This window comes from Pongo abelii, chromosome 16 (genome assembly GCF_028885655.2).
Source record: "Pongo abelii isolate AG06213 chromosome 16, NHGRI_mPonAbe1-v2.0_pri, whole genome shotgun sequence".
NCBI classification, from domain to species: domain Eukaryota; kingdom Metazoa; phylum Chordata; class Mammalia; order Primates; family Hominidae; genus Pongo; species Pongo abelii.
The window spans coordinates 79,809,704-79,832,049 of NC_072001.2; the positions used below are offsets into that span (position 1 = coordinate 79,809,704).

Sequence of the window (22,346 nt, forward strand, 5' to 3'; positions counted from 1 at the left end):
GATCAGTCTGTCCACAGGGAAACCAAGCAGCACCACTGCTGTTCCTGCAGACCCTCCACAATGGGAGGAAACTGGGTCAGCACTGCAGAAGTGGAGGGGAAAAGGACTGAGTAAAAGCAGATCATTTTAATGTATACATCTATGCCTTAAAAAAAACCCTCCAAAAAACCCTCAAAGCCTTTTCTGCAATGCCAACAACATGGATGCGACCTCTTGAAAAACCTAAGACACAAGCTCTAACAGATATTAAACAGGACCAAATAAACAAATTTCAGGAAGATAAAGGCCATTCAGAGTCAACTTTTTACTAATGTACTATTGGAAACCGAAGTTTTAGTTTATTATTTGCAGCTTCTCAAAAAAAAAAAAAGCAAAAAGCAAAATCAACTGTGAAATAAAAAAATCTCCCAAATCTCCATCTGGAGCTAAGGAAGATTCTGGTTAATGTGTACTTCTGGATTAAAGATGCAACAAGCCACCTCGGGACTCTCTTCCATGGAGCATGGCCAGATAGAAACACTGCTCCGTATCATCCTAAGTTCTTCATGTCCCACATCAAGCCCTATTCATCCATTACCTCTGCCGTACCTCATGGCCCCATTCTCTCTTGTCTGCAAGCTCCTCAAGAGTGGCATCTGACTCATCTTTGCAGCCCCAGTCCTGGCACAGAGCAGGAATGGTAAATACCTGATAGATAAGTGATGGGACAAAAGAATGAACAAGTGAAAGGACTTATTTCAGATAGTAAAAATGTCCTGTGAGATATGATAGATTAACACAACATAGAGGCATGTTAAATATAACAAGGAGAAATACTGCTCACTGGATCCCATTCCCTAACAGCTTATACATAAAGATGGATGAAACAATCCTGTGATATTAGAGATGACTTCTTCATCTCATAGAGACAGAAAGGGAAAATCAAGCTGTCTCAATGATGAACCAACCAAATATTAAAACTAAGAGAGAAAAAAACCTTTGCAAACATGTGGCGTTAAATACCTTATATGCAAATCTAAAAAGAAAATAATCCTCATACAAATCTAGGTAGACTTAACACAGAAAGCTTCCCCATCTCTTGTTCCTCTCTTTTCATACCACACTAACTTCCTGTGCCAATCACTTGGCACTTCTTATACAGTGCTCTGATTACATTTCTGGATGGCTTAATACCATAATAATAAGACTGGATGCTCTTCAGATACACCATTTTATACTTGTCTCTATCCCTCTTAGCATCCAGAAAAAGCAAGTACACTAAAAATCCTTAACCATAATTATCTTCTCCATTCAAACTGCCACCTTTCCAACTTGTAGTGTTCAAATGCTCTCCCAATCCCTTAAGACCAAGATCAAATGTTGCTTCTTCTGTTAAGTCACTCAGATCCCCTCAACTAAAATCAAAGCTCTCTGTACATTTAACTGTATTGTTTTGTGTGGCCCTTACCACTTTCTACTTTATGCAAAGTTATTTGTGTCCATGTAGTAGACTGTAAAGCCTAAACTCTCCTATGTCTGTGTTCCTACCCAGGGCCAAGCACAGGATGCACACACTGCAGGTATCAAGCAAAGTTTTTTTCAGTGATTGAAAATATCTCATTCTAGAAAGGTGAATTCCCTTTTACCCCTTTTCGAATTCTCCGCATTCAGACATATGAAACTGGAAAAAACTTTCACAGAAAGCTTGGTAATTCTGATTTGATTGAGAAAAACATACCTTTAAAGATAAGACGTGTGGCTTCCCTTATGTACCTGGCATAATACCTTAAAAGCTCTGCCTTCCCCTGCTCTCACCCACTGTGAGACTGACAACTGACTAATAGGATTAGTGGCTCCATTCTAATAACCCCACTTAGCTAAAGGCCAGCAAAAAATGACAGTCTCAATCTGAATTACACAGCCAGGGAATCCATCCAATTATTAACTAGAGTAACTGTTATTACCTCTCCCAATCAAAGAAGAGGCAGCTGTTAATCTTTGGCAGCCTGCAAAGGCTAGTGGCCTTTGTACTTGACTTTTCTGTAGACAATAATTATGTTCTTTGTGATCACGGAGGAAGGCCTTCAAAGCTTTTTAGACAGAGGTGGCAGATGGGGAAAACTGTTTGCGTGTTCATTAGCAGTATAGGCTAGATCTGTTCTGAGCATCTGTGGCACCTTAAGACCTGTTTAGAGAAAATACAAGTAGGTTTTGGCAAGTCCATAAATTTAGAACTCAGTAGCCTAATTTATAGAGATGAGAAGGTCCTGAAGTGAAAATTTTTATGGTCGTTTTTCCCAACATGGAAAACTTTACTGACACTTAAAAGACATCATTTCCACTTTTCTAGTATCCTTGTCTGTTAATGTTAGTTTAAAAGAAGCAAGCACAATGAGATGATGCTCCTTGTTCTGTGTTTTTTTTCCCTTACAAGCTTCCTAACTGCTGGCTTCTTTATATTCCTATAATCTACATAAATATCTATGCTCAGCTTTTCAGCTGTAGGCACTAACACTGAGAGTACTAGGTTTTGGGGTCAAGGATGTTACAAGAACAAAAACATACTGTGGGAAGGTGATGCCAAAAAGAGTAAAAAGCTACGGTTTGAAGGCTTAGGCAATACGGTAAGTGGGGCTAAGAGGCTAGAAAAGCTTTCTCAGTATCAGAGGAACAATTCCTTTGCGATGTTAATTAGAAGTTGGACTCTTTGGAAGATGCTCCCTGAGGGAGCTGAACTGTGCCATTTCTGACCCATTTGGACTAAGGAAGGAAAGAGCAGAGTGAGTGAGAGAGGGTGGGTGCAGTAACTGAAGGACAGAAGCAGACCACAAGACCTGAGTGGTCTTTGTCTTTCTTTTTAAGCTGTTGTGAGATAGATGACCAAAGATTAGTATGAAGAGTTCATTACTGCAATCCAACAAAGCTCATGATAGTTATTTTGATCTTCCTTACCCTCAAGTTCTCTAAAGCTGCCAAGTGGGAGGCACTGGGCCAGGACCAGCACTCATAGTCTAGTAAGCAGTAGACTTACAAATAGATAAATGCAATATAGTGAGATAAATGTTATAACGAGTGGATATACAAAGATGCTCATAGAAGAAATGATTCCTTTGACTAATTCTTTAGAACACAACTGGTGTCAATGTGGACAGTTTTCTGAGCTACTATGCTCTCAAATTAAAAGACAAAGGACCTAAGTCAAGACTGTATATATGATGTTCCTTGTACAACTTCTTTATACGCCAACCATTTTCAACTTCCAGGTCTACCCACTGGTTTACAGCAGAACCTTATGAGTCTTAACACAGCACTTCCTTTTTTCCTTGCCCCTGTATCTCAAGTATCCTGAATGTTTTAAAGTTTGAAGGTAAAAGAAACTTGGGACTATGAGGGCAAAGAAAATTTGCTTTGGGCAAATGGGTTATATGGACAAGAGCCAGTAACATGGACAAACTCTAATGGGTCCAGCAGCTCCCAGGAGGCAGGACCTTAGAGCTCAGAGGCCTTTCTCAGAGGTGGCAATTTCTATTTTCTCTCCATCATAACACTTTTGCTTCTTTACTGATTTTTCTATTTATTTGGTTGTAAACTAAATCATAATGATTACAGTATCTGTTTACTTCATCACAAACTAGATTGTGAGGTCTCTAACAGCTGGAATTATGTTTATATTGGGTCTAGCAAAAAGTAGGTATTCAATAAATATTTGCTGAATCAAAGAATAAAGTTACAATTAATTTAATTTCTGGGGCTCTGACATCAGAAATTCCCTTAAGAGGAAAGACAGCCCATCAATGAGAAAGAAAAGGCTTAGAATCCCACAGCCTTGGAAAAGTCAAGGTAAGGTACAAGTAAGCTAGAAACTTTGGAAAACGTTACTGGTCCTTTGTCTGTGCTGACAGAGGAGGCAGGCCCTACTGTTAGGCCTGCCTGAAGGGAAAGAGGGAAAGGAGAGACCAGAGATGTGAAGGCCAACCACAGGGCCTTTGTCAATCATCACGTCTTACTCATCTTGGCATCAGTTTTTTTTGCGTTATTCTTAGGGAAAGTAGTGACCCAGGACTCAGAACTTTCTTTTTTTTTTTTTTTTTTAAATATATTCTTTTAAAAAAATTTTTAAATTATACTTTAAGTTCTGGGATACACGTGCAGAACGTGCAGGTTTGTTACATGGGTATACAAGTGCCATGGTAGTTTGCTGCACCCATCAACCTGTCATCTGCATTAGGTATTTCTCTTAATGCTATCCCTCCCCTAGCACCCCACCCCCCAACTGGCCCCAGTGCGTGATGTTTCCCTCCCTGTGTCCATGTGTTCTCATTGTTCAACTCCCATTTATGAGTGAAAACATGCAGTGTTTGGTTTTCTGTTCCTGTGTTACTTTGCTGAGAATGATGGTTTCCAGCTTCATCCATGTCCCTGTAAAGGACCTGAACTCATCCTTTTTTTATGGCTGCATAGTATTCCATGGTATATATGTGGCACATTTTCTTTATCCAGTCTATCATTGATGGACATTTGGGTTGGTTCCAAGTCTTTGGTATTGTGAATAGTGCTGCAATAAACATATGTGTGCATGTGTCTTTATAGTAGAATGATTTATAATCCTTCGGGTATACACCAAGTAATGGGATTGCTGGTGACCCAGAACTTTCTATATCCTGAGGACAGAGGGGGAAAGCAATTCTTGGGAGTCAAAACAAACTTAAGGAGGAAACAGGAACCAAAATTTTACTTTTATCAAATTACCATCTTGGAGGGCTACTGAGAGCAACATTTCGAGGGCTTACCATGTAACAGGCCCTGGGCTATCTTCACATATAAGTCCTCACAACAATCCTATGAGGTAGGACTCATCAGCCCCATTATACAGATAAGGAAATCAGTCTTAGAACAATCAGTTACTTGCTCAAATGTACAAAGCTAGAGGTAGCAGAGCTGGGGATTGAGTCTAGGTTTATCTGATTTCTGAGTGTGTAATGGGTTTACACCAAGAATGTTGTGGGAAAATCTTCCATGTAACTGCAAGTATGTGTTTGACTTTTGGCACCCTTATCTCTAAATAGCCCAAATTTATAAAATCTTGGGCTACTTAGAGCCCAATATTTTACTATATACATATATATACATCTACTTTTAAAAATATATTTTTAAAACTTTTTATTTTCAAGTAATTTTAGATTTATAGAAGTGTTGCAAGGACAGTAGAGATTTCCTATATGCCTTAGTCGAGCTTTCCTTTGTATTAACATCTTTTTTTTTTTTTTTTTTTTTAAAGATGGAGTCTTGCTCTGTCACCCAGGCTGGAGTGCAGTGGCGTGATCTTGGCTCACTGCAACCTCCGCCTCCCGGGTTCAAGCCATTCTCCTGCTTCAGCCTCCCAGGTAGCTGGGACTACAGGCATGTGCCACTACACCCGGCTAATTTTTTTGTATTTTTAGTAGAGATGGGGTTTCACCATATTGGCCAAGCTGGTCTCAAACTCCTGACCTCAAGTGATCCACCCGCCTCGGCCTCCCAAAGTGCTGGAATTACAAGCGTAAGCCACCGTGCCTGCCCCATATTAACATCTTATATAACCATGGTATGTTTATCAAAACTAAGAAATTATATTGGTACTATACTTTTAACTAACCTACAGCCTTTATTTTGATTTTCTCAGTTTTTCTATCGATGTCCTCCTTTTTCTGTTCCAGAAATGAATCTAGAATACCACATTGCATTTAGCTTAATAATATTTTAAAGATAAGTTACTTTTAGGATTAGAGGAGGGATCCTGAGCTTTCTTATATTAGCATTCACTAGCAGCTTAAAAAAAAAAATCCTTGAAATAATCCAGACTCAAAGAATGTAAAGGAATGTTAAGTTTGACTATCACAAGTAAATACAAAGGAAATGAAAGAGCTAAGTAGATTCTAAGGGACTGAAATATGAGTAGTTCTTTTAACCAGTGGTGCAGTTCTTGAGATTGCCAGGAAATGGGAAGAAATGTGCACACAGCAGGAGGGAAGCAGGCCTTGGGTAAGGCGGCAGGAAACGTGGGAAAATGTGGGACCAGGGTTAGAAGAGACTCCAGGTGGCCCAAGATGGGCTCCCTGCAGCTCAAGCCCCAACTGGCCTTCAATAGTTCCTCAGCCAGGGCATCTTTCAAAACACCTTCCTTCCTGGATGTCAGAACTGGAGCTCATCTCTGCAGGCTCTGCTTCCAGCTTCAGCACAGATACTGCTTCAGTCTTTAGAGTAAGCCTTTTCCACTTGTGCCATGGTAAGATACTTATTGCAATATATATATTTTTTCTTTCCAAGAAGCAGCTGGGGTAAAAGTCTTTAGATGAGGCACAAGGAAAGTCAAGCACAGCTAATTTTAGAGATGATCCTGTTAGCAAGTACTGGGTCTGCTTAATTTAGCCTAAAGGCAACGAAGGGAAGGAAGCAGCTAGTGATAGGCAGGGTCAGGGTTTTCTCAGATGGATTATCTGGAGCCTGCTCTCTGGTTTAGACCCTCCTGCTCTCTAGCACCTAAAAGGCTTATGGGAGAAACACAGGAGGCAAAAACATTGCAAAATGTGTTCCTATCAGACTATCTGACACAAAATGTAGTGCAGCAAGGAAGAAGGTAAAGATGAACAGCCCTACAGCACGGAGACTCCAAGGTACCCACGTTAATCTATACTTTGGTCATGGATGAACAGTGTTTAACACTGTTGAGCTTCTGTTCTCCATCATAATGTCACAAATAATACCTTCTTATGTGGAGAACAGTGTGAAAACTTTTTTCAGAATATCTGGTCTTTCTTCTTGATTTTGCTAAAGCAAATGTGATCAAGTGTTTACTGAAGAGTTAATATTGCCCCACTGAATTCTAACTTTAGAGCTACTCTGTGCTGCTACTATTAGCTAGTGAGAATAAGACCTTTACTAAAGGCAAACTGAAACATTTAAAAGGCTGCTCATTTAAGGCAAACAAAACTCAGAAGAGTTGTTAAGCCTGGAGGACACCCGACCATTAAATAATTTTATGAAAAGGCAAATATAAAATCCCTTCCTCTTCACAAGGAGCACTTTTAAGTTCATTCGAAGAGAAATTTGAGGATTAATTTATATTTACATAACGCTTTTAATCTGAAATTTAAAATACACTTAGCTTTAAGTCAGCAGGCAAGTTTATATCCTCACTACATGGGCAAGTGATCATATAGAAAATAAATGTAAAGATCCTAAAAAAAACTATACCTCTGAAAATATTCATTTGTAAATATTAAATGGCACACAACAGCAGGAGGCCTTTTTAGCAGGGAAGGGGAGAAGTAGGGATCTGAGAAAGATAGGCAGGAATGACATATTTTATCAGGGGAATCAGGTAGAAAGACCATTTAGGGTTGTTAACTTTGTGATATAAGTGATTTCAAAATAAGTCTTGTCCTAGCAGCTATAGCCCAGAACATCTACTGTCCTCTAGACTATGAGCTCCTTATGGGGATGGACTGTGTATCCACTGTTCAGAAGCTATTACAACAGTGGCTAAGAGCATGGCCTATGAAATAATTCTGCCAGAGTTTGGATCTTAACTCTTCCTCTTATCCTCTTGATGCCTTGGTGTTCTTATTCATGTAACAGGGCTAATACTTCCTATCTCAAGTGCTTGTTTAGATGACTGAATAATCTGCATAAATGTTAGTGATGACCATCTTTAAATTCTGTCCCCCAAACTCCTCTAGCTAAATAAGTGCCTAATAAATTTTTATGAAACAAATGTTAGTTCCTACTCTAGAGAGTTCTTGCTTTTTCTAGGTTTCACATTTCATTTCTATTTCATTCAATGCTAAGTGATACTCATAATAGTATACCCTTAATGTTCTTGATGGACATACCCTGGGATCTTTGTAATATCTTAAAATGGTACTACAGTATAGTTTCTCTCATAAAACCTATATTTTAGCTAAGAATGTAACTACTCACTCATGTTACTTCCTCAAAGGGGACTTCTCTAACCTCTAGATTGTGTTTAGTCTTCCTACTGTATCTATGAACAACTGTGTATTTCCTCAGTTATAAGTGATCACTCTTTATTGTAATTATTTGTTTGTCTGGAAGGACAGAGCCTATAGATATCTTTTGTTTTTTTGTTTTTGTTTTTGTTTTGAGACAAAGTCTCACTCTGTCACCCAGGCTGGAGTGCGGTGGTGTGATCATAGGTCACTGCAGCCTCCACCTCCTGGGCTTAAGTGACCCTCCCACCCCAGCCTCTCGAGTAGCTGGGACTACAGGCATGCACCACCACACCTGGCTAGTTTCTGTATTTTTAGTAGAGATGGGGTTTTGCCATATTGCTCAGGCTGGGCTTGAATCCCTGGGCTTAAGTGACCCAACCACCTTGACCTCCCAAAGTCCTGGGATGACAGGTATGAGCCACTGTACCCAGCCTATAGCTGTCTTATCACTGCTGTTTCCCATGTGCTTGGTCCATTTTAAAAAATCACTAACATTTATTGTACTCATACACACCCCCGACCCCCTCAGACAAACACACACATGCCCTCCAAGTACTCTCCTAAGTGCTGCCTTGCAAGAACTGTCTCATATCACAACAGCATGAGGTTGATACAATTACTATTCCCATCTACATGGGGAAACTAAAGCTCAGAGAAAATAAGTAGTTGGCTTATGATTATATAAGTAGTAAGTGCTGATCAGGAATTCAAACCCAGATATGTCTGACTCTAGAATCTGAGCTTTCAAACACCATAGTATATTGCCTCCCTGCATGGTACACACTGAAAAACAAAATCGTTTAATTGAACTAAAATGTCTATAAAGTGAATGCAATTATATAAAGGGTCAGTAGTGGGAAGTTTTCCTAGACAGATGATAGCACTACAGATATAATGAACTAAAAACTTTTAGATTAGAGATAGCTCTATGTTACTCCTGAGAGAAAAGTTACTGAAGCTTTGAAAAGGGTCATTATTCAAGTAGTTAAGAATAAATGGTAAAAGACAGAAAATAAGTACAGAATTCAGAAATTTTATAATAGCAAGGAATGTGAAAATTATCTCATTTCTTTATGAAAATTAAGTACTATTAGATGAGACAAAGATATGCCTTGGAATATATTAGGATGGTCATTTTGGGTATCTGTATACTTACTAGCTTTTTATGGTATATTTTATAACTCACTGTCTCGGATTCATATATAAACAGGCTTTGTTAATATATCAATTCAGCAAACTACCTAGTATCTAGAATATATAAGGAATGTATAGTTGGTGCTTTAGAAGACCAAATCTAAGGTCAGAAAAAAAAAAACCCCAAATAATTAGGCTCACGACTGTAATCCCAGCACTTTGGGAGGGTGGGGAGAGAGGATCTCTGGAGGCCAGGAGTTCGAGACCAATTTTCATTAGTTAATAAATTGAAGCGATAAGAAGAGTTAGCCTTCATAGCTGTACTTAGGTTATCCATTTGTGTCTCTGATGTTACAATTAAGTATCACAATAATACATAAATGATATACCTTATATAAAGTGTATGCAAAGCTGTTAACAATATTAACAAAATGGCCTAATTAAAAAACACAACTTGTTGAAATACTGACTTCTATATATTCCTCCCATAATTCCAAAATAGGTCAGCTTAACTCTCATGAAGTATTAATGTCTTTAATAAAAGTGGCACACTGCTTTAAATAAATCTATTATATTTGTTTAAAAAATCTATTAAATTTGTTTCTATGGCAATGGATGCAAAGATAGTAGACAAGTCTCTAAAGTCTTCTATCAAACGAACTCAGCAGTCTTATCACCCTGTGTCCCCAGATACTAGGGTACCAATTTATTTATCACTGATCTTGAATATAAGGATGTTAATGCATTATTCAGAAATGCATTATACATTTTACTGCTTTTGCACAGAGAATTTAATTCAGAGAATGCTTTGTGCCCGCAATAATTTAGTGTAAATTACACATAAAAAATCATGTAATATGTTTCTGACAAGTGATTTATACATTCCTATTCATCAAAATAGACTGTTAGTGTATAACGTTATTTCTCATTTACATGGGGAATTCTATTCTGAAAAATCCAAAATGCAGTTACTAACTTTCATTTTCTAAAAATTGTAAAAACCTATGAAGAATAATAATTTAGGTCAAATTATGAGACAGAGACAGAGAGCAAGTACCCCAGTATAATTTATTTCAATTTGAATTTGGTGGAGAGATACTTCTTCAATCACTATACAATGACTGATTCACCAGTAGGAAGTCAGTTACAAGATTGCTGATTTCAATTCTATCAATAAAGCAATGGTTCATCTTCAAATAATAAACTAATTTTTAAGTTTTATATTTTCAGGAAAAAGTAAAACTATGATACTCAAATTCTAATTCTGAAGGTCATTTGCACATACAGCTTGTAGCAAGATGTGAAAAATATGGACTATACAGAGATTACTGAAATACATACAAGCATGTGCAAAATGCAAACTTCAGATTTTTACACTAAGACAGAGTAGTAAATAAGTATTTCAACCATAAAGTGTAAATGTTAACAAAATGTTGGGGGATGGGGACATTAGAGGAGTGACGACTAAGAGGTGTAGAATTTCTTTTTAGGGTAATTAAATGTTCTAAAATTGATTGTGGTCATGGTTGCATAGCTCTGTGACTATACTAAAAGCCACTGAATTGTACAGTTTAAATGGGTGAATTGTATGGCATAAAATTATATATAAATAGAGCTGTTACAAATATTAACAAAGTGGTCTAATTAAAAATACAATTTCATGTAATATGTTTCTGACAAGTGATTTATACATTCCTATTCCTCAAAATAGACTGTTAGTATATAATGTTATTTCTCATTTACATGGGGAATTCTATTCTGAAAAATCCAAAATGCATTGTTACTATATAAATACATATATAATATATATAAATATTGGTTTCCTACATATTCCTCCCATAATTCCAAAATAGGTTAGCTTAACTCTCATGAAGTATTCATGTCTTTAATAAAAGTGGCATATTGCTTTAACTAATCATGATACATAAAATTCAAATTAGAAGACAATTTTATAAAAATATTTTTTACCTTACAAAGGGGTTCACACTCAGTTAAACTAATTGGAGTTATAAAGTTATAAAGTTTTAAATAATAGATGAGAAATATATATTTGCATAAAATGAGGAAGACTTGAAATCAGGCAAAACCCCATGATACTAAGTTTGGATATAAACTGCCATATTTTTGTTTCTCAAAGCAGCCAACACATTTCCAATATTGTGACCACAGAAGTACTGAGCTATGGTTTCCAGGTCAGTCACTGATTGTCCTTTATGTAAATCTGATAGAACCGACTAATAATCAACAAAGAGATTCAGAATCTATTTGCTTTAGAAAAATGAGTAATAATATAAATAACTTTTAGGATCCAAATTCCAAAGGCAATTAAATTACATCCAGGGAATCATTTATTCACTCAATAAACATTTTTGGGCATCCACCCAATGCCAAATACTGAGGTGGGTCTGCTTTAGGAAGACAGTTAAACAACCATAATTGCATAGTACATATTATAACAGGAGTACAATCAGAGGGCTCAGAGAGCACAGAAGAGTACTAACGGTTTACTTTTTTTTGAAGAAAATACATACTTTATATAGAAAAATAACTACTACAGCATGTTTCCATGTATGCTTGGAGAGGATGATATGCTTTCCACTTCAATGTCCCAGTCAGTAAAAAATGTGCATAAATCAACAACCACAAATCCCAATTGTTGTGTGTAACTTTGGTGACTTCACTTAACCTCTCCTACCTTAGTTTTTTCATGCACACCATGAATTCTTGACTTTCCTAAGACTGAAATAACTGTCAGTACTGAAATTAGACTCTTATGTTAAACTATGGTTTAAAGTTCCTTCAAAACATCAACACAATCAGCTTTACACAAATCTTCCTTGATGGCCCAATTACTCAAATACTTTACTTACTTTACCAGCAAATTTGTAAAAATTCCATAGCTTTGCAAGACAACATGCAGCAGTAAAATACTGTAAAATGCTTTCCTCTTACAGTAAAAGCAAAACAAAAACAAAAATTCAGATATATGAACCAGCCATGCACGCAACACTTTTATGCTCTGTATAGACGGCACTAGTCTACCCTGTGGAGAATGGAGAGCCATGGTAGAAGGCCTTGAGAAGACTAGTGTCTATATAATGGGACAAAAGTGATAATAAGTAGCTATAAGATAAGGCAAAATTTGGTAGGTGTCTGAAGAAAAGTGCAGACAAAGTGTTTCAGAGTTCAAAGAAGAGAAGATCATTACTTCTGGGAAAATATTCTCATTTAAATTACTAGACATTTATGGATGATTCCATTAGAAACAAGATCAATATAAATATAAGTGAATATTTTCAAATATATTCACTTAATATTTACATCTTACTGTATATTTTTGACTCTATATTTTTATGACACTCAGAAATAGAAAATAAGGACAGTCCCAAATTCTGCTTAGAAAAGTTCATTCTGTGCTTTAAGATGTTTAAGATAGCTGTTACAGCTTCTGGAGCTGTGTTTTTTTGTTCTGTGTTTTTTTGTTTGTTTGTTTGTTTTGTTTTTACTATCCATGTAAAGACTTACCAATACATAAGAGTGTATGCATGAAATGAAACAAGAATTGAAACTTAATTTTGAAAGATCTAGGGAATAAATATTAATGGTAGGTTTACATACAGGGAAGATCTAAGTGACCTAACCATTCAAATAATCTATTGTATACCCCTTAAAATGTGAAAAATTAAACATAATTACTGACCATATTAAAACAGACTAAACTAACACATGATTGTTAGGCATAATTTATTTTTTGGTAAAGCTAGATTTTCTGTATGTATACTTAAAAAATATACAGGCATTCCTTTGTCTGGGTGCCTATTTTAATTTCTCACTGTTAGAATTTTATCCTGTTAAAAGATTTTCACGGGTAGATCAAGTAATTTTATCTTTGCATTTATGATATCATTAGCCTTATCTTATGATTTAACTGATTTTGAATTCTTGGTCTAAAACACAAACTTATAATTATGATGTTTTTCCTGCATAGTAATTTTGACTCATAGGATTAGTAACCTATTGAAAATCTTCACTCTCCTAAACTCATATCTATCATAAGGCCCTAAGCATACTTTAACTCCCAATTATATGCCATCCTACTATGTTATTGCTGTGGACTACAGTGTAATTTTTTTTTCTTTTTAAAATATAAATAAAAAAGTAATTTTATTTTAAAAATTTCAACTTTCATTTTAGACACAGAGGGAACATGTGTGAGTTACATGGCAATACTACATGATGCAGAGGTTGAGCCCATGACCCAGGTAGTGAGCACAGTACCCAAAAGGTAGTTTTTCAACTTGCTCCCTCTCCCTCCCCTTCTAGTTGTCCCCATTGTCCACTGCTTCCATCTTTATGTCCATATGTGTTCAGTGCTTAGCTTCCACTTATCAGTGAGAACATGTGGTATTTGGTTTTCTGTTCCTGCATTAGTTTGCTCAGGATTATCGCCTTCATGTTGTTGCAAAGGACATGATTTCATTCTTTTTTATGGCTGTGTAGTATTCAATGGTGTATATATACCACATTTTCTTTATTCAATCCACCACAGATGGGCACCTGGGTTGATTCCATATCTTTACTATTGTGAATAGCACAGTGGTGAACATAAGAGTGCATGTGTCTTTTTGGTAGAAAGATTTATTTTCTTTCGGGTATACACCCAAGTAATGGGATTGTTGGGTCAAATGGTAGATCTGTTTTAAGTTCTTCAAGAAATCTCCAGACTGCTTTCCACAGTGGCTGGACTAATTTACATTCCCACCAACACAGTAGACGCATTCCCTTTACTCTCAGCCTTGCCAGCATCTGTGGTTTTTTGACTTAAAAAAGTAGTTGAACATTGTCAATAATTAATAAAATACACTCATGTATTTTTACAATTTCTAGGTTCATCATTTTTATATATCCCATTCCTTCCCTCTGAGCTCATTTTCTTCTTCTTGAAGTATACCTTTTAATTATTTTTAGTGATGACCTGTGGTACTTATATTTCCTTATCTTTGAATATCTGAAAATAGCTTCATTTTGTCTTCATTCTTGAGTGTTTTACTGTGCATAAAATTCTACATGATAATTATGCATTTTGAACCTATTGCTGTATTGGTTTTTGGCAGCTCTTATCGCTAAGATGAAGTTTGCTACCAGTCTAACTGTACATTTTACATAATCTGTCTCTAGTAGTTCAAAGTATTTTCTTCTTCTCTTTGATCTTTTGCAGTTTCACTGTGATGCCTTTATTCAATTCTTGAAAATTATCAGGTGTTTTACATCAAATAGTGCTAATTCTTCTTTTCTTTCCATTCTCTTCATCCAGAACTCCAAATAAACATCAATGGAGCCCCACAGTTTATACTCTATCATTCTGAACCATTCTTTCATACTTTTTATCTGTTCTTCTGCTATTTTTAAGATATATTCCTTAATATTAATACTATGACCCAAGCTATTAATTCTACTTCCAGTCTAGATTTTTTTTCCCTGTCAAGTTTATTTTTAATTTCAAAGCTATATTTTTACTTCCTAGATTTCAGTTTTTAAATCACCTATGATTTCATTTTTGCATCTTTTTTCATACTTACCTGTTGTTTTCATTTATCTCTTTGAGAATACTAAATATATTTCCTGAAAAATCTTTTTCAAATAGTTTTTTTTTTTTTGGGACGTAGTTTTCTGCTCTTGTCGCCCAGGCTGGAGTGCAGTTGCACAATCTCGGCTCACTGCAACCTCTACCTCCCGTGTTCAAGCTATTCTCCTGCCTCAGTCTCCCGAGTAGCTGGGATTACAGGTGCCCAACACCACGCCCGGCTAATTTTTTTTTTATTATACTTTAAGTTTTAGGGTACATGTGCACAATGTGCAGGTTAGTTACATATGTATACATGTGCCATGCTGGTGTGCTGCACCCATTAACTCGCCATTTAGCATTAGGTATATCTCCTAATGCTATCCCTCCCCCCTCCCCCCACCCCACAACAGTCCCCAGAGTGTGATGTTCCCCTTCCTGTGTCCATGTGTTCTCACTGTTCAATTCCCATCTATGAGTGAGAACATGCGGTGTTTGGTTTTTTGTCCTTGCGATAGTTTACTGAGAATGATGATTTCCAGTTTCATCCATGTCCCTACAAAGGACATGAACTCATCATTTTTTATGGCTGCATAGTATTCCATGGTGTATATGTGCCACATTTTCTTAATCCACTCTATCATTGTTGGACATTTGGGTTGGTTCCAAGTCTTTGCTGTTGTGAATAGTGCCGCAATAAACATACGTGTGCATCTGTCTTTATAGCAGCATGATTTATAGTCCTTTGGATATATACCCAGTAATGGGATGGCTGGGTCAAATGGTATTTCTAGTTCTAGATCCCTGAGGAATCGCCACACTGACTTCCACAATGGTTGAACTAGTTTACAGTCCCACCAACGGTGTAAAAGTGTTCCTATTTCTCCACATCCTCTCCAGCACCTGTTGTTTCCTGACTTTTTAATGATTGCCATTCTAACTGGTGTGAGATGGTATCTCATTGTGGTTTTGATTTGCATTTCTCTGATGGCCAGTGATGATGAGCATTTTTTCATGTGTCTCTTGGCTGCATAAATGTCTTCTTTTGAGAAGTGTCTGTTCATATCCTTCGCCCACTTTTTGATGGGGTTGTTTGTTTTTTTCTTGTAAATTTGTTTGAGTTCATTGTAGATTCTGGATATTAGCCCTTTGTCAGATGAGTAGGTTGCAAAAATTTTCTCCCATTTTGTAGGTTGCCTGTTCACTCTGATGGTAGTTTCCTTTGCTGTGCAGAAGCTCTTGAGTTTAATTAGATCCCATTTGTCAATTTTGGCTTTTGTTGCCATTGCTTTTGGTGTTTTAGACATGAAGTCCTTGCCCATGCCTATGTCCTGAATGGTAATGCCTAGGTTTTCTTCTAGGGTGTTTATGGTTTTAGGTCTAACGTTTAAGTCTTCAATCCATCTTGAATTAATTTTTGTATAAGGTGTAAGGAAGGGATCCAGTTTCAGCTTTCTACATATGGCTAGCCAGTTTTCCCAGCACCATTTATTAAACAGGGAATCCTTTCCCCATTGCTTGTTTTTCTCAGGTTTGTCAAAGATCAGATAGTTGTAGATATGCGTTATCTCTGAGGGCTCTGTTCTGTTCCATTGATCTATATCTCTGTTTTGGTACCAGTACCATGCTGTTTTGGTTACTGTAGCCTTGTAGTATAGTTTGAAGTCAGGTAGTGTGATGCCTCCAGCTTTGCTCTTTTGGCTTAGGATTGACTTGGTGATGCCGACTCTTTTTTGGTTCCATATGAACTTTAAAGTAGTTTTTTCCAATTCTGTGAAGAAAGTCATTGGTAGCTTGATGGGGATGGCATTGAATCTATAAATTACCTTGGGCAGTATGGCCATTTTCACGATATTGATTCTTCCTACGCATGAGCATGGAATGTTCTTCCATTTGTTTGTATCCTCTTTTATTTCATTGAGCAGTGGTTTATAGTTCTCCTTGAAGAGGTCCTTCACGTCCCTTGTACGTTGGATTCCTAAGTATTTTATTCTCTTTGAAGCAATTGTGAATGGGAGTTCACTCATGATTTGGCTCTCTGTTTGTCTGTTATTGGAGTATAAGAATGCTTGTGATTTTTGTACATTGATTTTGTATCCTGAGACTTTGCTGAAGTTGCTTATCAGCTTAAGGAGATTTTGGGCTGAGACAATGGGGTTTTCTAGATATACAGTCATGTCGTCTGCAAACAGGGACAATTTGATTTCCTCTTTTCCTAACTGAATACCCTTTATTTCCTTCTCCTGCCTAATTGCCCTGGCCAGAACTTCCAACACTATGTTGAATAGGAGTGGTGAGAGAGGGCATCCCTGTCTTGTGCCAGTTTTCAAAGGGAATGCTTCCAGTTTTTGCCCATTCAGTATGATATTGGCTGTGGGTTTGTCATAGATAGCTCTTATTATTTTGAGATACGTCCCATCAATACCTAATTTATTGAGAGTTTTTAGCATGAAGCATTGTTGAATTTTGTCAAAGGCCTTTTCTGCATCTATTGAGATAATCATGTGGTTTTTGTCTTTGGTTCTGTTTATATGCTGGATTACATTTATTGATTTGCATATATTGAGCCAGCCTTGCATCCCAGGGATGAAGCCCACTTGATCATGGTGGATAAGCTTTTTGATGTGCTGCTGGATTCGGTTTGCCAGTATTTTATTGAGGATTTCTGCATCAATGTTCATCAAGGATATTGGTCTAAAATTCTCTTTTTTGGTTGTGTCTCTGCCAGGCTTTGGTATCAGGATGATGCTGGCCTCATAAAATGAGTTAGGGAGGATTCCCTCTTTTTCTATTGATTGGAATAGTTTCAGAAGGAATGGTACCAGTTCCTCCTTGTACCTCTGGTAGAATTCGGCTGTGAATCCATCTGGTCCTGGACTCTTTTTGGTTGGTAAGCTATTGATTATTGCCACAATTTCAGCTCCTGTTATTGGTCTATTCAGAGATTCAACTTCTTCCTGGTTTAGTCTTGGGAGAGTGTATGTGTCGAGGAATTTATCCATTTCTTCTAGATTTTCTAGTTTATTTGCGTAGAGGTGTTTGTAGTATTCTCTGATGGTAGTTTGTATTTCTGTGGGATCGGTGGTGATATCCCCTTTATCATGTTTTATTGCGTCTATTTGATTCTTCTCTCTTTTTTTCTTTATTAGTCTTGCTAGCGGTCTATCAATTTTGTTGATCCTTTCGAAAAACCAGCTCCTGGATTCATTAATTTTTTGAAGGGTTTTTTTTGTCTCCATCTCCTTCAGTTCTGCTCTGATGTTAGTTATTTCTTGCCTTCTGCTAGCTTTTGAATGTGTTTGCTCTTGCTTTTCTAGTTCTTTTAATTGTGATGTTAGGGTGTCAATTTTGGATCTTTCCTGCTTTCTCTTGTGGGCATTTAGTGCTATAAATTTCCCTCTACACACTGCTTTGAATGTGTCCCAGAGATTCTGGTACGTTGTGTCTTTGTTCTCGTTGGCTTCAAAGAACATCTTTATTTCTGCCTTCATTTCGTTATGTACCCAGTAGTCATTCAGGAGCAGGTTGTTCAGTTTCCATGTAGTTGAGGGGTTTTGAGTGAGTTTCTTAATCCTGAGTTCTAGTTTGATTGCACTGTGGTCTGAGAGACAGTTTGTTATAATTTCTGTTCTTTTACATTTGCTGAGGAGAGCTTTACTTCCAACTATGTGGTCAATTTTGGAATACGTGTGGTGTGGTGCTGAAAAACATATATATTCTGTTGATTTGGGGTGGAGAGTTCTGTAGATGTCTATTAGGTCCACTTTGTGCAGAGCTGAGTTCAATTCCTGGGTATCCTTGTTGACTTTCTGTCTCGTTGATCTGTCTAATGTTGACAGTGGGGTGTTAAAGTCTCCCATTATTATTGTGTGGGAGTCTAAGTCTCTTTGTAGGTCACTCAGGACTTGCTTTATGAATCTGGGTGCTCCTGTATTGGGTGCATATATATAGACGGGGTTTCACCATGTTGGCCAGGCTGGTCTGAAACTCCTGACCGCAGATGATCCACCTGCCTCGGCCTCCCAAAGTGGTGGGATTATAGGCACGAGCCACCACGCCAAGCCCAGATAGTTTTATAAAATTAATTTCACGTGTAATTTTATCTGTTATAAATTCTTGTTCTGTTTTTGAACATTATGTCATGGCTTTCTTAATATTTGATTTATTCATGTTTGTAGTTTTGGTTTGCAGGTGCATTTTGGGCGAGAGGCTTTTTGTTTTATTCTGTCTCTTCCTCTATTATTTAGCAGCTTCATAGTTGCTTTCCTTGGGCATCTAGGGCTCCAGGTCATATAAATGGCAATTCAGTGGTTGGAGTTCCAGCACTGATACTGAAGACATTGCAGATATAGTTACTGAGCTGGCAGGTGGCTTGGTTCAATTCTTGGTTGTGAAACTGTGTGCTCTCTCTTCTTCCCTAGGCTTAAAGCTTCCTATTAAGCTGCTGTAATCAGTAGCAGTTTTTATTCCACCTCCTTTTAGGAGAAGAAAAGACCCAAGCTCTGACTGTAGATTGTGAACATAACTGTTGTATGGGGCATTTAGCCCCCTTTTATTCCAATCCTAGTCACAACAGTCTGCCTCCGGACAAGCAGCACAACAGAATTATGAATGGCTTCTGCTAATTTTACTATTTCGTGTTTATATTCACTCTATTTCTAGTCCATAGAAATCCTAGTTTTGTTTTTGACAGCCTATGTCCTCTTAGTTCTGTTTAAAATTTTTTATTTTTATTTTTTATGTATTTGGAGGAGAAGGATGTGTCAATGTATAAACTTACTGTGTCAAGACAACCCAAAACTTTCCCCAACTATCTGGAAACCTTGTCTTTCCCATTGGCTTACATGACACTTCACTCTGATTTTCCCCACCAGTCTAACATTTATCTTTGTCTTTGAAGGCTCTTCTCTTTTTGCCTTTAAATCAGGGGTGAACAAACTTTTTCTTAAAGAACCAGATAGTAAACAGTACAAGTTTTGCAGGCCAAGAAGCAAAATCAAGGACTTTAGATAAAATGTAATCATTAATAAATGTAAAAGCCATTCTTAGTTGGTGGGCAACTGAAAACAGGCAGTGGGCCAGATTTGGTCCATGGGCTATAGTTTGCCAATCTCCGCCTTAAATAATAATATTCCTTATGTTTTTCTTTTTTGTCCTGTCTTCTTTATTCTATAGATTATCATCCATTTCTACTGTTTCCTTTACTATATCTAAGCTGATGACCCCAAGCCTGTATCTCGAGTCTAGATCTCTCTTCTAAATCTCATACTTCTACAAATAACTTTCTACCAGGTATCTTACCACCATTTGGATGTCTCATAAGCACATCAACATGTCCAGAGAGGAATCTGTTATTTTTCTTATAAGAAATTAAACCTGATCCTGAATGGCACCACCATCCATACTCCATTTTTAGCTTCTTCCTTTTCCTTACTCTTCACAGCCAATATTGATTTAGTCTCTCAAACACTTTTCAAATGCATTTCTCCAGGTTCAAACAACCCTATCATTGTCAGCTTACTTCAGGCTGCCATCATCTTACTCGAATATCCAAAATAACTCCTTAGAGGCTTTTCTGCTATAGGTTTGCCTTCCTCCAATCTACTCACCACATTGCAGCCTGAAAGATCTTTCCAAAATGCAAACTTAATCACTTCATTCTTCCTTCAGTGGCTCTCACTGTCTTTATCTGACTCATGACTAACCAGTCCCTGATTATCTCTCTAGTCTCATCATTTACCATTCCCAACCTAGCTATGCTCCAGCCGTTATGAATGACTGAAGCACCACACTTTCTTCTGTGCTTCTCTGGGTCTTAGCAAGTGCCATTCTCTGATTGAAACACTGTTAAAAACGTCCTACTCATATCTGCCAAATCTTAGCTTCATTGTAACTTAAAAGTCATCTTTGATATGTGTTACTGGATTTATGTGCTCTTATAGAACTTTGTTGTTGTTGTTTGAGAGAGGGTCTTGCTCTGCTGCCCATGCGGGAGTGCAGAGGCATGATCTCAGCTCACTGCAACCTCTGCCTCTCAGGTTCAAACAATACTTGTGCCTCAGACTCCCGAGTAGCTGGGATTACAGGCCTGTACCCTCACACCTGGCTAATTTTTTGGTATGTTTAGGAGAGACAGGGTTTTGCCATGTTGCCCAGGCTGATCTCCAATTTCTGGCCTCAAGTGATCCACCCGCCTAAGCCTCCCAAAGTGATGGGAATACAGGTGTGAGCCACCATTCCCCTCCAGAACTTTGTATTTAACTTTTATTCACTGATTAATTCAACAAATGTTTAACAGACAAAAATCTCTACTTCTATTTCTAGGAATATTCTAGGTGGGGGAGAAAGTCATTAGCAATATGGTAGTATGTTAGACAGTCAGATGTAGTCCTTTATCACCCATGACCACAAAGAAAAATAGAGAAGGGGGCCTCTGGGCTGTGGAGGTAGAGGGAGATACAATTTTAAATAGCGTGGTAAGAGAAGGCCTTCTGAGAAGTTGACATCTGAGTAAAGACCTGAAGGAAGTGAGGAAAAAGTCATGCAACTATCTTGAGAAAGAACTTTCAGGCAGAGAGAAGAGTAAGTGCCAAGAGCCTAAGGCAGAAGAAAGCTGACATATCCGAAGAATGGCAAGGGCCATGAGGCCGGAGCAGAGTTAAATGAGGAGAGAAAGTAGTGAGGGAACAGGTCATACATGCAAAGAGTTGGGCAAATCTAGAGCTTTCTAGGTGATTATAAGTACTTTAGCTTTATTCTGAATATGATGAGGAGTCACTGGAGGGTACTGAGTAGGGAAGTGATGTGATCTGACTTATGGATTACTCTGGAGGTTGTATAAAGAGCAGACTGAAAGTAGCAAGGATGGAAGCAAGAAGACCTGTTATTGTACAGCTTATATTTTAACCACCTCTCTACTTGACTGAAGCCAGCTATTAGATTGAAGTGTCTTATGAGCAGGGTCTGACACACAGTTTAGGCATTCATATTGCTGGAGGAATGATCTACTTCCTAAGTTCTATTTTGAAAACAGTTTTTAGGAATGCAGGAATGTGCTCTAATAAGAACATACTGCATAATATCGTTACGCCTTTTAGTGGAGAGATGAAATATCCTTCCAAAGTATTAATAACAGGCAGAATATATCATAACAAAATATTCATCCATCAACTAAATTATCTATATGTTGCAACTTATCCTTATCTTTTAATGACCATATGACTCCTTGGTTTTCAATGAGCAGATGAATCCAGCTCTCAGGCATCCAATTTACTTTTTGATTATTGTACCCTTTTGAAAGAGTAGTGTGCACAGTCACCCTGTAAACCATGTTCTGAACCCTTCAAGCCTAAATTATCTAAATGTGGTCTGAGAACGAGAAAAATTTAAAGGCATCATGTACTGGCCTCCACTGTCCCAAATATCTGTTCCAGAGGCACTATGGGAAATTTATTAACCTCTTTGTGGTCACACTTAGGAGGGTCTTCTTGTTCTTCCTGTGGTTTTTCCAAACAACTGAATTTGATGAGTGTGTATCTGCACACAGTTTCTGAGTTTGCACCAGGGAAACGAGAGAACATCTGTTTCCTGTGAATGAGCTATGTCTCTGGAAATTATCACCATCATATATTAATTATGTCCAGCACCATGGTTCACGAAACAATTTACAGTGCTGAGGA

The 22,346-nt window shown here is 37.5% G+C and overlaps 1 protein-coding gene across 28 annotated transcripts in view; it reads right to left on the reverse strand.

The window, feature by feature from the left end:
* The window catches only part of SCAPER (S-phase cyclin A associated protein in the ER), a 555,380-nt gene that overhangs the window by 169,214 nt on the left and 363,820 nt on the right, over window positions 1-22,346 (reverse strand). For 20 of the 28 annotated variants that reach the window (XM_063716003.1, XM_063715996.1, XM_063715995.1 and 17 more), the window contains one exon: window positions 589-687. In XM_063716003.1, the coding sequence (XP_063572073.1) occupies window positions 589-687 (99 nt within the window). 28 annotated transcript variants of the gene reach the window in all.